The 16,404-nt window shown below is 42.9% G+C and overlaps 2 protein-coding genes across 4 annotated transcripts; one reads left to right on the top strand and one right to left on the bottom strand.

Moving 5' to 3' along the window:
* The first annotated feature begins 2,032 nt into the window (after positions 1-2,032).
* LOC107270464 lies at positions 2,033-3,981 on the top strand. 3 transcript variants are annotated; one of them, XM_025087808.1, is made up of 10 exons: positions 2,033-2,143; positions 2,216-2,357; positions 2,436-2,572; positions 2,668-2,794; positions 2,852-2,963; positions 3,026-3,081; positions 3,141-3,236; positions 3,317-3,460; positions 3,624-3,710; positions 3,795-3,981. In XM_025087808.1, exons 1-10 carry the CDS (start codon positions 2,077-2,079, stop codon positions 3,958-3,960), a joined length of 1,134 nt encoding a protein of 377 aa, XP_024943576.1. In that variant the 5' UTR covers positions 2,033-2,076; the 3' UTR covers positions 3,961-3,981. The 3 variants fall into 3 exon arrangements, with proteins under 3 accessions (XP_024943576.1, XP_024943577.1, XP_024943578.1); XM_025087809.1 differs by having other exon boundaries at positions 3,144-3,236; XM_025087810.1 differs by having other exon boundaries at positions 2,852-2,942.
* Positions 3,982-4,758: 777 nt separating this feature from the next.
* On the bottom strand, positions 4,759-15,740 carry LOC107270465. Its single transcript, XM_015745504.2, has 6 exons — positions 15,507-15,740; positions 11,952-12,045; positions 6,667-7,451; positions 6,269-6,583; positions 5,878-6,199; positions 4,759-5,805 (listed from the first exon to the last, which is right to left on the bottom strand). The coding sequence occupies exons 2-6, from the start codon at positions 12,015-12,017 to the stop codon at positions 5,398-5,400; spliced, it is 1,896 nt and encodes a 631-aa protein (XP_015600990.1). The 5' UTR covers positions 12,018-12,045; positions 15,507-15,740; the 3' UTR covers positions 4,759-5,397.
* Between the last annotated feature and the right edge of the window lie 664 nt (positions 15,741-16,404).

Raw genomic sequence — 16,404 nt, forward strand, 5'->3', positions numbered from 1 at the left:
CTTTTGGGGTTATGTTTTTATGTATGGAATGCAATTTTCCTCTATCTCGTCCAGTCAGCAGCGCTGATCCTACCTCGTGCAATTATAGGACCAAAAAGGTATTTTCCTCGAATATAAATAGAACTTTTTACATTATGTTTATATAGCAATCTATTTTCACATTGAGGTCGTACGGGACGCGGGCTTTTGGCGAAATTTGAATTCCTTTATTAAATCGTCCTGCATTCTCCAGACACTATATATCATACATGCAATTATACCACACACTGCACGCACTGCGTACTAATTCAAGGTATATTAAAAGCAGCGACAGTAATCGTATACGTATGAAAAAAATATATATATAAAAAATACATGGAAAAGTGAATTTTTAAAATTAAAAAAAAAAATCTCTTCCAAGGCTACGCCAATGCATACGTGCTGGAGCTACGAAAATTGAGAGTAATCGAACCTCTTTGCCAGACGTAATTCCTCATTTTGGCCAAGTTTCACGTAGCCCATGACAGATCCCATTAATTTGTCACATTCTCCAAAGACACTCAAAGTGACTGAATGAAAGGAAAACGTCGTAGCCAGTCGGAAAAGAATGAAAACTCATAAGTTTTCCGATATTCGCGTAAAGATTCGTGAGAATGATTTTTAAAAAATAATTTTGAAAAAATGACAAATTTTTTTAATCCCTCTCTGCCCAACTAACAATATTTCAATACCTATTTATAAATCGTCAATGGATCTTTAGGACTATCGCATATGTGCAACTTCACGTTCTCCTTATCAGATAAAAGTTTCCTAGTAGATTTTTCCATTCCCAGAATTCCCGCAATATACGCTCCTGTATATGCTGATTCGGCTGGTTTCTTCCTACAGCGTGCCCCCCTCTTTTATACGAGCCTGAGTCCCGGAGTGAGGATATTCAAATGAATATTGCAGTTATGGAGGAAAGTCATATAAACCGTGAAAACTTGTAAGGAATGAGATAAATTATTTCCCGGCCCATAAAAACTCCCATAAATATCGGGAAACTCAGCGACCCCCCTATCCCTTGGCCATCCCCCTGCTCAAGCACTACAAACATATCCGAGACTATTTCAACTCTTGGATACCGTTAAGCTATAAGCGGCATCCTGCTTATGCACTCGAATGGGGGGTTAGGTCATAATTGAAAAAGATGATAAAATTTTGAAAACACATTTTGGCAGCAAAGAATTCCGGGGCAGGACAATGGGCAGTCAAGTGCACAAAGAACAGGATGACAAAGTGGTGCGAAGCGAATTTGAATGAATTGAAGATCGACGCTTTAAGGTTTTAAGGTCCTTAAAGGATTAAATGGGCGCCGTTTTGAATAATCCTTAATAATCCTTGCTGATATATACCCTTAGGGCTTACTACCTCGAGGACCTATGTCCTTGCCAGATCGATTGCAATAAAATTCCTTTGAACGAGAACCCTCGACGTACTAGGAGGGGTTGATGCCAGCGGATCGTCTGTGGAGTATGTAGACAGAGTCCTGGCAACCCCTAAACGACTACCCTTATGACTGGGAGGTCCTGCGGGACGGAAACACTTGTCCTGGGTGCGTCACGTCCTTAGAAACGGATTGGCTGACTCTGAGCTATTTTTTTGTTCTCTACTTTCTACATACGTGACTATACCTATATATCGTATACATAGACCCCTTATACGGTTTCTCCCATTGGAAGTATATACTGTCCAGTCTGTAAGGTGTCTACTTGTTTATTTATTAGTCGAGAGATCTTATCCAGCATCCACGTTCTACTTCTTCCCTTTTTGTGTGTTCTTGAATTTTTCAAAAAAAAAAAAAAAAAATCTGAGACTTCGAACTTGTTTACGTAGAGGATCTCGGGCGGGACGATATTTTAAGCAGGGTTGTAAATCTCTCCCTTGCTAACTTTCTACCTTTCTTTTTTTTATATGCTACCCCAAATATTACGTGTAATATCTTACTTGGAGATTTGGCCGAAATAACAGAACGTCTTGGCGCTGTTCAAATAAATGAATCCTTGTGCGACACGTGATCGGTGAACTCAATGACGTGTCCATGATTTTATCTGAAATATGTCTCATTCTCGAAAAAGTCAAAAATCCGAAAAAATCGGTACTCCTAGAAAATTATGTACCGACTGTACGTATCGTTTTGTGTGCTTGCTGGTAGGGTGAATATTTTTTATTTTTTTTATCGGACTGTCATTTTTAGCTTCGGCCAAGTCTAACCTGATACATTACCAATTATCGAACAACCTGTTTATTAAGTCTGGCTGGACGATATTACCGGTGGACAGGACCGTACGTAAGATCGTACGGTACCAGGCGCAAGCGTCGAAGCCACGTGTTAATTGGTGAGGCAAGAATAACGTTACTGGAGTAAAATCTGTTTTTATGTACGATTTACGCCACGCATGTGTGTTTGTATTCAGGAGGGAAAGGTACAAGGAAAAAAGTTATTACGACAATGGTACAATTTTGTGGAACCCACGTAAAGACGGCACTGCCGAAATTTTTTATCCGAATGGTAAAACAGCATTGAAGATTTCACGGCCGACGGGAAGAGCATGTAAATAATATATGATAGCGAGGAACGTAAATTTGAAGTGCTAATTTGTCAAAAAGAGATCCTTGGATTTTTCATATTCTTATCAAATTTTTTAGACGATATATATACCGTCTTCACACCGGGAGATAAAGATGCTTTTGGTCTTTCACGAGGTTCCTTGATCCTTGCTGTTTTTGACACTATGGGTGAAGGAGTGGTATTTGGCGAAGATGGTCGTACGCGGTTGGTATCATTAATTATAATTTTTTATCCATTTTTTTTTTTACTCTCTTCTTACAGTCTCACTTATAATCAAAATGGTGGTGTGTACCTGGATAATCCCACGGGAGTGCCGTTTACCTGGTTCTGGAATAATTATCAAGGGAAATCTGTCAGTTTTAATCTTTACTCGGTTAGTCGGTACTGATTTTTTTTATATATAGGGAATTTAAAATTTTTTATTTTCTTTTTCAGGAAGTTTCAGTCGCTCATTTGGTTGATGATCTACGCGATACCAATCAGACGTCCAGGTATATTTTGATGGATGACACTTTTTTATGTTACAAAAAAAATTATTTTCTTTAACCAGCAGAACCAAAAGTCCAAAATCTGGAAAAACGGAGGATAACAAGAAACAGGATGAATCAAACACTAACGAAGTTACGGACAACTTTTCTAAAGTCAAGTAATTTTACTGGTTCATCTTTCATTTTTGATAAGTCAATCGAAAGGTGGTATAGGCCGAGATATTAATTGAAAATATAGGTTACAGCCAATAAAGGACAGACGAATGGACATCCTGGCGCCAGTCAAGACAATTTGTCTAAAGTTGAATGGATACTTAAGCTTAAGGATCCTCGACCGTAGGAATGTCAGCCTGCGCTTCTTTGCTGGTAATAAAAGCGTCCGGTAAGTGAATTGAAACTTACTTCTGGAATTTCATCCCGAGTGAGAATCCACTGGAATTTCCCTTAAATACAAGAGAAGCGGTAGAGATGAATCGTTATACGAGAACTTTACTGTGTTTCCCACAATCTTCATAATTTTTGCTTCTCTTCATTCTGCCAACCAGAATCGAGCTCGGCGTCGAATTAAATCCAAGAAAAGAACTTTTTTCATATTTCGTGGATTCCTCAAATTGGGTTCAAGAGATGCTCAAGTTTGTTATTTTAATTTTTCTTTCAATTTCTGTATAGAATTCGAAATAGTCTTTCTTATTGAAATTCTTTTTTTTTTTATTCAGATGTAGATTCATTGAGAAACCACCAGAAATTATAGGGCCGAAGAGCAGCCTGCAGGAAATATCGCGAGAGTATGAAAAATTGAAAAAAACTGTATCAAAAAATAAAAAAATTAGGTCTAAATACAATAATCACGTATACAAAATGGGTTCGTATGACGATAAATAAAGATAACAGTGTGTCGCGAGATTTAAAGAAAATTAGCGTTTAATTAAAATAATTATAAAAATACTCATTATAATATTATGTATAAGGCGTTTCATTTTTTGTATAGTGTGTGCCAGTGTTTCGTGTATCTATGTGTATTGTGCTTAAGCACGTACAGAAAACATATTCCCAATTCCCGGGAATATAGAGACGTTACTTAAGAGTAAAGGGGTTCTTTTGTTTTCTCGTTTGTCCGGGACGAAAATGGGATGAAAAGAAGGGAGGGATAGAAAATAACTAAAAGGAAAACCTCGGCGCGTCGCAAAAATTTTGAATAAGTTAAGGTTAGGTTGTCGCCGATATCGCTCGGAATTCAAAAAAAAATGGCGATACCGTCGCCGTTAGTACGCGATGACCGCGATGAGGTAATGATGGAGGGGCAGGGGGGAGGGGTCGAAGGGAAAAAGGGATTTCGCAGTCGTGAAAAAAATTAAGTACAGATCTAAAGGAGAAAAATAAATAAGGGTTTTCAGACTGTCGTTCGCAGAACAAAGAAAAGAAAAAAAAAATTAATAAACAGAAACAAGCATAAACGAAGCATTCGAGAATTCGATCGACGACTCCAACTTCATATTAGTCCAGGTCGAGGAGTCAAAGTCCCGAAAGCTTCGATAAGTGGAGGAAGAGGATGTGACAATGAAGAATCGAGAAGACGAAGAGGAGAATGTTTAACGAGAGTGAGCGAAACGTGTTCAACTTTATCCATGAACGACCGGAAGTGTCCGTCGTTCGTCTTGGGCCCCTGGGCCCCCAATTCTATTCTTTATGTACATCGTCTTCTCCCAGGAGCTGCTTCCTATTTGTTCCAGGATCACCAGTCCTTTCTCTTGCTCACTCTCGAGCGTCGTGCTCCTGGTACCTCTTTTTCTTTTCTCTTTTTTTTTTCTTTCTTTCTTTCTTCTTTGTCTTGCGCGCTCTTATGTACACTACCACGCTTTCACTGTTGCTCTCCGTTTCTTTGATTATGTTCTCTCTCTCTCTCTCTCTCTCTCTCTCTTCGCTATTCATATTCGCGGCACTCGCTTCCGTTCTCTTCCGGGCCCTCCCACGGGAAGATTTGACGATAGCCGATCAGGAAGACTTCCCAGAGCTTTCAAGAGATAAAATAGAGAGAGAGAGAGAGAGAGAGAGAGAGAGAGAGAGAGAGAGAGAGAGAGAGAGAGAGAGACTTAGAGAGTCCAGGATAGCTTGGCTAGCCTCGTCTTCACAGCGTGTCGCATAGAATCTTCTTTTCTTGTATTTTTTTTCTTTTTTACTTATTTCTTTGCGGAGACTGTAGGCAATAGTGTCGACGTTCTATCCCGGGTATCATTATAGCGCGTTCGTCCTCGTCGCTTACTTCCGTTTGTTCTCTTTCCTTTTGTTCTTTATCGGTCACTCCTTCGTTCGTTCGTTGGTTCAGTTCGCTACCTTCACGAATTCCGGATTTGGGACGCTGCAGTTCTCCGGCACGAATGCTGGATGCACGAAGGACGGAACATTCAGACCTGCGTTCTTGCGGTCTACCGCACGTACTCTGACGAAGAGGAAGGCAGCCACCAGGGAGGCCACCACTACGACCAGGAGGAGCATCACCAGGCCACCCACGAACCCTGGCAATGACATGCAAATAGTCTCAGGATCCGCTGAGCTGGCATTCTGAATAACAACCGTGGTATCGTTGCTCGAGTTCGTCGTGCCCAGGGCGAAATTGACGTCACCCGGTGCCACGACCTGGATAATGCGAGAGGTATTCACGTCAGTCATCTCCTGGGCGGCCCTCTTGTACACGTGAGAGGTCACCAGGGTGATGGTCTGGTAGAGATTCTGAAATTTTAAAATTCGTAAAGATTTCCGCCGACTACGAACGTTCTATTGCACTCCATCGGGATGACTCACGTCGTCGTGAACGTCGTCGCCGTCGGCTGCGGCTCTTCGCCTTCTGGCACCACGTAGCTCAGCTGGCAGACCTTCGACCGACCTCGGACGTCCTCCGAGAGTGGCCAGGTTGCCCTCCAGTTCCTCCGAGCCCACGGTACCCTTCCTCTTGACTGTTTGGTAAGCAGCTGCTGGGTGACCGGGAAGCGGTGGAGGAGGCAAGTGGATACTGTCCTGAGGACTCTGGGGGGAGCTGCTAGCCGTCGAGTCACCCGGAGTCGAACTTGGCGAGGATGACGACGTCTGAGCTTGCGGCGCTGGCACCACGTCTGGATTTTGTTCGCTAATAAGGATACACCAGGTTAATATCAAGTTAAATAAAAATACAAGATCCTACAATATTTATACATACCTGTATGCCCCGGCTGGTCCACTAGGATGACGAGGATCGGGGTACGCCGGAGGTACTCCGTATTCTGGTACCGGAGGCGCCCCGTAATCCGAAGACAGCCCCTGATGAACCGGTGCCCCGTATTCCTGAGTGAGTCCCGCGGGTGCACCGTACTCCAGACCAGGATGGCCGCATTTCGGCTCGGGACAGTTGTAACGGCATACTTGAATGACACATTGGAAGTGCACGTTCATACTGTCTGGGAACTTGAAGGCCTGGAAGTACGCGAAGCTCACGACGGATGCGCTGGGCCCAAAGTTCTTAATCTTTTGGAACCTGCAACCCCAGAAAAAAGGAAAATAAGGATACGTCTCATATACACTCTTCCTAAATCATTGAACCCAGAATGGAAGATTTACCTGGACATGATCTTGGGCCTGACGACACATCCATATTGATCGACCAACTGAATGGGTGCTCTCTTGCCATCGTGGGCAACGCAATTGCGCACCAGCATGTCAAACTTATTCTCATCGTCCTTGATAGCCAGCACCATAGTCATCGTCTGTCCGATCTTGACAATGCCAGACACTTCAGAAGCCCAGGGTCCCTTGCCAACCTGGATCTGCATCCAGCACTGAAGATTGTCCCCGAGGAAGTTGGCAGTCACAGCATGGAGCATGTCAACTTGGAAGGGTCTGAAGGTGACAGCCTTCTCGTAGAAGTCGTACCAGGTGCACCGAAGCTTCCTAGCCTGATCCCAGACCTCCTGAACGTACGGGTCGTACTGGACGATGATGGTGTTCTCCACGTAACTACCGGAAGGCGTCGGGGCGCCGTAGGCGGCCACGTTGTGATTGGCCGAGGAGCTCATGCCGCAAGAGTTCAGGAAGATCTCGAAGGTGGCGCTAAGGTGTCCCGTGCCCGGTTTCAAATGGACGCAGTGAGGATCCGAATAAAATCCCTTGCTGAATATCATCCCGTAGAAGGGTCGGTCGAACTCAATGTTCACCCTCATGTGGGTCTTCTCGCACTGAACTTGCAAATGCTTTATCTGAGGTGTATCCGGCGATGCCAGTGGCCAGTTCTCCTCGGCACCGTGCGACTGGGGTGGTCCATATTGGGATGCTGGAGCGCCGTAAACCGATCTGTGCTCCAGAGGAAGGGCGCTGCTGTCGACCAAGGGTGCCTCGCATCTGACGCTCTGTAAACAAAAAAAAAAATTAATTTAACAAAAGTCCATGATCGTTATCAACATTACTTTAAACCAAGCTGTCGCCACGGACGCATCCGGTATTTCGGAAGGACCCGGTCCCTTAGGTCTTAACCAGTAAATACAGTCCGAAGAACAGAGACCAGGAAAAGAAATTGCGAAATAGAAATTATGCGTTTACATGAAGCACTTTAGGCGGGAATTTCGAAATACGCTCGCAGCGTTATAACGGAAAGAAACCCGAAGCCTGTGACGTATGTAGATGCGCCTGGGCGTGTGTCACCGGAAAGCGCGTTGACTGTGGCACAGAAGTATGACGGGGATTCGAATAAATTCATCGTTGACTTCGAAGAGAATTCTTTTGGATAAAATAAACGGTAAAAATTGGCAGGGAGAGGGGGGACTCTCTCCTTGTAGAATGACAATGAAGGAATCTCACGAGGTTAGTTTCGAAAGTTTCGACAGTCGAAGATTCGGAACGACACGGTCGATCGCCATTAGAATTCCAGCTGTTCTTATGGAGGTGAGACGTTTCGTGAAATCTCAATGAAATCGTATTACGTTTCTTTTTTTAACATTTCTTATTTCTCCCGAACCACTATTTAATTTCGTGTATGAATTACGTTTCTGTATTTCCCGTCCTTCGTTTTTATGTACTCATCGCGTCCTTGTCTCTCTTATACGTATATATGTATAAATCTGCTAAACACGTTCCTCCCAGTCAGCCATACGAATTGGGTTAATTTAAGGCTCGTCCGACGTACTTCGAGCCATGGTCGCAAATTAATATCAATTTGAGAAATAGGAAGATGAAAATAAGAGAGAGAAAAATGAAAAAGGAGCAAGCTTTAACCCCGGGCTATAAACCAGCAGGTAGATAGACACCAGGGCACTGACAACGCCCAGGGCGACTTCGCATTCTGGGTTAACGCACGGCGTGCCTATTAGATTCGGAAAGGTTCTCGAAGGCACCGTTCAACGAGCAAGAGAGAGACAAGGGGAGACTAGAGAAGAGGGCCGGGGAGTGTCGCGAGAGAGCGCAATTAAACCACAGTAGACTCTCCCGGCCGTCACGAAGACGCCGACGACGCTCGTTTCTCCGCAATTAAGACGCGGCGCAATTAGCGTCTCGTTACGGCGCAAACTTAGTCAACGACATCGCAACGTATTCAGGCTGTCCTCAAAGACGCTGCTCGATGATTAACGATCATCCAGGATCATCCCGAGTCCCGTCATCCTTCGGGTCCAGCCTGCCGGCTTTGGACGCCCCAGGGTATAAGCCAGACTATCGACCGATTCCCTAACCAAGTACAGTAGCCGCCAACTACCAGCCGGCGAACCAGCTGCGAATTTGATAAGATCTTGTCAGTTGGTCGGGTTGCCGATGACGAAGGCGAACATCGTTCCGCCGGGTATCCGTGGACGTTCTAATCGTGATTTCAACCTGCAGGAACTCTGGTTAAACTTTCATGACTCTATCCACTGGTATATGAGTATAACTGTACAGTCCCGACAACTTTGCCCCTCAATTATGATATAGTTGCGAAAGAGCAGCAGGTACTAGCGCGTGCCGCGAACAGGTCCCAAAAATTCAGGCCCATTTATTAAAGCACGCGTACGTTCTGTCAGAGAAGAGGCACGAGTCGACGACAATGTATCTTGGATAATTTTTACTTGAAAACCGGTAAATCTGGATGTAACCATGGAAACAGGTTAAAAGCAATACGAAGGACCACGAGGGTTAAATTACTTAAAAAATTAATCCAACGAGTCCGAAAAATAATTCGACTGAAAAAATAAAAACTTTTCTCAAAGGGCCTTATACAGATTTTTGCCAAACAGTATGCGTGTCTTTGTCTTACACACGTAACTACCAATAAGACCCTCTCTCTCCCACTCGTTGCTGGTATAGGAAACTTCGAAATTATTATAAATACCACGGGGACTTTTGTTTCGTCGATTAATCAAGTTCATTGGTCGAGTGACATCCGGGAGCATTTTCTATGTTTTTTTTTCGAACGACTTTACGAAGACTTACACGAGACGTCTTTCCGACCTGTGGCTTAACGGGATATACAGGTGTACGTGATATATGTAAGTTCAGTATGGAATTGTTGCCCACCGGAAACGAGAGTCTCTTCTCGAGCCTCTCGTGATTTCACTTTTCTATTGTCATTCGCCAGTCAACGGACTCCACTTACAAGACACTTTCACCGGTGTCACGGAATAACGCGACAATTTACTAATTGTCTTCTTGTCACGAATACCATGTATGTATACGTATAAGTATTAGGTATCGTCATTCGGAGATGCTTTTAATTCATTCCCAAACAATGGGTTAGAGCGCTACAGGTGTATCTTTCTTTAGTACAGATCTGTAGGCTCTGGTACGGCTACTATGTAGGACAGAAGCAACAAGTGACGGAATCGAAGAAAAGGGTCCTGGGTTGCTGCTGGGTCGCTTCTGGGTCTGTGCCTATTAAATATCAAGATCCTTTTGGTAATTTTGAAATACGTTATTAACGTCATACGTAATAACGCGATATACCCGCATCAATTAAAAAATGAAATCACATTGGAATTTAGACAAGTAGAAAACATGGCGACTAACGACGTCGAGCGTCCCAGAGCGTCGTGCCCGCGTCTCGCGACATATATGGGGGCGAAAATGTAGAACGTCGTGCCGGATCGCGTCTCCTTTTCTAAATGAGAAAAAAAATCGATGCGTCGCGACGTCTACCTGCTACTTCTTAACCCTTTTATTTGATTCTTGTTTCTTTTTGATTTTTCGTGGAAATTATTGTCCTATAATTTTATGAAAATTTGAAATTTGAGAAATTTATTTTTGCGAGGTCATTTAAATCTGGCTATCGGATGGACCGAATGTGATAGCTGGGACGTCGCGACGCTAATTGAAAACTGCTTCAAGCTGGAGGGACCTGACGCGTGAGAATCAGGCTGAAAAGCAATGGCGAGGTGACTTTGTCTTGGTATCAGAATCTTATGCTGGCTGAGTTAGGCTTTAATTACAGAAGTGTATTACGAAGAACAGCTATGCGAACTTGATATTAAGGACGTCTCGACTGAACGACCCTGCGTGTAATTCGATTCTACATTTTGATAAGTCCTGTGTATAATATAAAAAGATACGAGTATAGATGCATTGTAGACTAGAAGATTTTTTGTAATTTAAAAAAAAAAAATTTTTTTGAACCGATTTTTTATTTTTATTTGCATTACTAATCGTAATATCAAAAAGATACAGTTATGGATGCTGGAGATACAGAACGGAGTCTGTGGTCTCCCACAAGATTACAAGGCGCCATAAGAAGCGAGAGTGACCTTCGGTTTAGTCGGCGAAGATTTTATTAATGGCGAAATGTGTGATTTAGGAAATTTCAATATGGAAGATAATAATAAAATTACAGAGTAAATCGGAGCAAAATAAATTACCGGAAAAACGGACCGCCAGTAAATTATAAGGGTGTGCGGAGAAAATTTTCTGAAAAAAAAAAATTGCCCTCCATACACCACCTGTCGAATTTCCCTCCGTGGGAAAGATCCGTATTCCTGGGAATTTTTCCATTGGAAATAATGACACTTCCGGCGTGAGATAATTTTGATAAAAACAATGGCATTCGGTGAATACAAAAGGTAGGGAGAAAAGGGGTGGAAAAAAAAGTCTTTCAATTGTGCAACAATTTTCCGTGCCTTTCCAACGTGGCGACGTAGCCACGGTAAAACCTAGCGAGACGCACTAGGTGCCCGTCACCTGCATAAAGGCTAAACCCGAGAACAGGACGGGACATTTCTCAGGAAAGAAAGCTGCTAAAAGAAAGAAGTTGATCCCAGTGATGTTGCAGCCAGTCAGAGTGCCGCTACTCTTTCGCGACTATAGTATACTGAATAACTCGAAAGTCCATAGTCTGGTGAATATAGTAGAAAGAGGGCACTGCGTCCGGCGCAGTGACCTACTATCTTCGGTTCGGCGGCTTGCTTATGGTGTAGCGAGACAAGAGTCGTGTGGACGTGTATTTTCATTGAGCGATTTGCAATAAATACAATAAATTAATCATTCACTTTACGTATCCCATGATCAATAGTTACCCAGTGACAGCCATAGAGTGTAAGCAACGAGAGAGTCAAAAAAGGGATGAAGAAAAAATGTAAAAAAAAAAATTTAATTAAAATACTAATATTGGGCATTTTTTTCCTACTTGGAAAAACTAATTTATTTAACGACACCACAATGGGACTTTTTACTATTCGATTCGACTATCGTACGTTTCTTTAGCCGTTCATCGAGGTGTGGTCCGCTAACGAGGCATTACGCCGTGTATAAAGGTGCGAGAGTTGCGATTGGTCACGACTCTGTGAAATTCGATTAGGAGTTGATGAAAAAAAAAATTTTTTTTCTTTAAAAATAAGTCTAATAAAACGTGTGTTTATAGGATCGATTGTAAGTTATTGATATACGATTAGTATACTTACGGCTATCAATAGTGGCAGCAGGAGAGACAGGGCTGTCTTTCGTATACTCCGCCTTGTCCTGTCCATCGTGATTTATTAGTGTGTGCGCGTCTTTCTGCAATCCAAAAAATCAAATAATCCTTATCACGCGGGCTTAGATAGTAAACCACACTTTTGGCAAATTTCCATTAAATAAATCAAGTCGAAGAGTAACACTTGGATTCACTTCATGTCTTCGGATGGAGTATAGAGAGCAAAATATGCAGGAAAAACAAGATATGTTAGTATCCGTTAGAGGGAAAAAAAAAAAAAAACTGTACCAAAAGTAAATTTTTTTTTGCAAATTCGCATGGGTCCTACTGGATACACGGTACTTGCACTGTTTCTCCCTGACGTCGATTAAAACCCGATGGTGTCTCAGTTCGTGAAGTACGCCGCGAGAAACCGTATCCGCGCACTAATTTAAATGGTTCATCGAGAACGGGGCCCGAGCGTGTTAGTTAAGGCCCAAAGTGGCTATCCTGGCCGGCGGGAGCTGACTGAACGAGCGAGTGGTACTCGTCGCGGCTACGAGCCATGTCCCAGTGACCTACTGACGATCATGTTCATTCGTGTGAGGCCCCACCGGGCCCCACTAGGCCCCACTAGGCCCCACTAGGCCCCACTACTGGCACGATCCACGATGGCTCAACGCTCGACGGGTCCCCATCCAACTTCCTTGCTTCCCACCATGGTGTAGCTTACCGGGCTTCGGGCCCCTACTGGCCCAACTCTCTCGGGCACAGGTGAAAGACGTGCAGGGGCCCTATGGAGTATCTGGCGTAAATCTCATTACGAGTAAAACGAGGATATATCGAGAGAAGGTAGGATGACTTCGGAATTACGTCCCGAAGACGTACGACTTCTTCCGATATGACACGAAGTCCCATACGATATTCGGTCCCATATTACATATGGCTTCCTTTTTTTTTTATTCGTGTAACATGATCTTTTTTTTCCCAACCCCTTATTACGGGCCTTAAATTATATACGGGTACTCGCTCGGACGTAATTTGCGTAAATTTCGTAAATGCACGATGAAAGCGATTTGCATAACAATGCACGATAAAGCGGTTTATGACAGTTGCGAATTGTTGAGAACTGACCCATATTTCCACCCGCATGAATACTCGTCTATCCGGAAACGGCTTATCCGCGATACGGAAGGTCTGCGATAATTCGTGAAAGTGTCAGCGAGCGTTTTCTACCTTAACGCCTTGCGTTGTTTTTGTGTAAGGCCCCCGACATAAATAGTCCGATATTACGTAATATATTTTTTTGTCGGACTTACCGAAGACCATTCTTTTAATACGGGACTACAGTCCACTGATGTTTTATCGTGGATTTCTAGAAGCTAGAAAGAAGTCGGTAAGCGTTCGGAGAGGCATAATAATTGTAGAGTTTAAGGGTGGGCCAGTATTTCAAGAATTAGACCCCTAACTTCTCTAAGGGTTGCGTCTGGGAATGCCGGCTTAATCTGTTTTTACCTGAGTCCTCCCTCGAATCTGGGTCCTGACTACCTTTTCAGCCTTCTCATCCTGTTTTCTCACCCTGACCTGTACTATACTTTTTCAAACCCGACAGGTCCATCCTCACCCTGGCATTTGACCGCAGCATCCCTCACAGATCAGCCTACTGCTAAACACGTGAAAAAAGCCTACCGGGTCCCCAACTTCAGTCGAGTCACGGTGAAAACCGATTTCCTACATTGAATTTTCGGTACCTTTGATCCACCTACGTAATAATAAAAACTGTCATCGGTCCTGAGAATTGTGAAAAAAGAAAAAAAATGGCAAAAATTCTTCCAAATCTCATCCACACTAAATTTCCTATAATCCGTTATCGATAACTCACCCTTTTTTTTCCCGTATCCAAGGTCGATTCACACGATACAAAAATGTATACTTCCATTAGCGCAATTCTCAATGCAAGCTGCGGGTAATTAAAAAACTGCCACAATTATTTAATCGCCCGTCAATTAAAGCCGTTACGAATGTAATGAGAACGGAGCCGAAAAGCGGTAGAAAGGTGGGCTATTAGGAGAAAGCGGCCCAAAAATAATTCTCCGTCGATCCGCGGCGTCGTTACGCTCCTAGCGGCGGCCGTTGGCCCACGTGAATAGGGGCCAGCCTACACGCACCGCCATTCTCTACATTCAACAAACACATTCTGCCTTTCTACATTTCATTAATTTCTACATTTTAATTACCATCATCGCACGTCATCCTTATTATACTTTTATATCCGTCCAAATGTCTGCCAGTCAATTTCAAAATCCAAATTTTCAAAAAAGTCCCGAAAACAAATTTTAATCCAAATCCCAAAGTTGACACTAGTACCCATCAACGTAACACGTAATCTTGTCTCGGTTTGAGCCTTGGACGTTTTATTGGGTCCGACCGGGGCCCACTGTGAAAACAAGGAAGGCAGGTTTCCTCGTTCTCGCGGAAATCAGATATCAGATGGAAACCTGTACTCCCCTTTTTTATACTGCTTCCTTTTTTTCTTAACCGTAGACAGCCCTTTGTCCTTGCGTAGCGACAGGTGTAGTGACGTAAGAATATACCGTTAACCGTAGGTGCAACACGGAACCGGTGCACCAGCCGAAGGAAACCCCATAAAGAATGTGGCGAAACAGCCGCACGGAAGTCGCCACGAATATCACACGCGAAAGTGATTACACTTACGTACACAAACACGATATTGTATATAAAGTGAAAAATTGCCTAAAATAAAATAAATCTACAGCAGCATATTATGGAAAATACTTGATAAAAATGTCGAAATAAGAAACGTACAAAATATACGTCATAGAAACATCCGGTCTCGAGAAGCAGAGAGCGCGAAATTCAAAATGCGGAAAATTGGTCACGTGGTCTCCGTACTCGAATAATAACAATGACAAGCATACAAGTCCAACGTGTTGGGAATTTCTCGTATAATATTTTTTAATGATTCGGATGATCTTTGAGATTAAAAAATCTCGATCACCATTCAAAAGATGATCCTGGCTATGGATCTCTTAGCAATGCTTCCTATCTCACTGGATCCATCCACCTTTCTCTCGAGTCTCCTGTTTCGCTCGTAGCTCGCATACGTTACAGGTATGCATATATATATATATATACCATATATATGTATACAGCATAGAGAGAGCTCAGAATCTCTTCAGACAATCCCGAGTCTCTCGAATCGTGCCGCATGCGGCCTTATTCTCGGCATAGAACCGGAGAAGGAAGGTTGCCTTCCTGAGAGACGTGAGAACGTTGACACACTGACTCGCTACCCCACATACCCTTTTACCTTATCAAACGCGCCCGCTGGTGGGATCAAATGTTAAATAGGCCGATATCAAGGTAATAGCTTGTCTGGTTCGCGTCTAACGAACGTAAGAAGATGGTGCAATCGGCAGGTGTTTGGGAAGACGCTGCGACGAATTTTTTTTATTAGTAATTTTTTTAGTTAGAAAAGTGGCACTTTCAATTGTTAACGCTTTTGAAAAATTTACCGATCAATTATTTATAACAATTCACAAACCTTTGGTTCAGTTGATTTTTTGTATAATCCTGTATGGCACACACACTTGGCACTTTACGTACGTCGAGACGGATTACGAGGATCTCCTCCGAATCCACGAGGTAACGACTATTTCGTAAACTATGGATGAATAAATAAATAAATAAATAAATAAATAAGCTAGTCCATTAAAAAGGCTGTAAAGTCTCGCTGTAAGTTCGGCGAGTGTCTTTCGTAGTGAGTCCGTTGGAATCGAAACGCTGCCTATATACTCTCCCCTCCTGTATTCTCGGCTTTCACCAAAAACCCTTGAGAAACTGACGAAATATTGACCGACGACTATACAGAAACCAGGGGTGGGAAAATTGGACCTGACTTTTTACCTAATACCTCGAAAATTGGACCACCACTGTGGTACGTTTGCGTCCCTTATTTTTTTCAGGTACGTCGAATCCAGGTTAGGTTGGAATGGCGAAGTCATGAGAATCCCAACGAAAGGCTGGTTGGACAATTTCAAGCCGGTCTGGTCGGTACTTTCTTTTTTTATTAATCATCAAGAAAACATAATGGAACGTAAACGGAGCTAGGGTGAATCAGAACTTGCGACAAGTAGCACGCCAAGTGAATTTGGTATGGTTGGTACCATTTCCGGTACCGGAAATCATCACAAGCGAAAGTTTGGACAACGTCACTTCGCACTCGACTGACATGCATACGTCTTATTACGTATTTCCAGATTGCCAAAAAGCATACTTACCCGTAACAGGGAAGTTAACCTAAAATTCAATTATCAAGAATTAATTTTTTTCTTTGATATACAAAATTGTCATAAAACGTTAAGTACTCATAAAAAGTTTCCATATATTGTGTATTAATCAATGGTCAACTTAGAGAAAAAAAGTATTTAGAACTATCCCAT

Source organism: Cephus cinctus, unplaced genomic scaffold (genome assembly GCF_000341935.2).
Source record: "Cephus cinctus unplaced genomic scaffold, Ccin1 Ccin1_scaffold0774, whole genome shotgun sequence".
In the NCBI taxonomy this organism is placed as follows: domain Eukaryota; kingdom Metazoa; phylum Arthropoda; class Insecta; order Hymenoptera; family Cephidae; genus Cephus; species Cephus cinctus.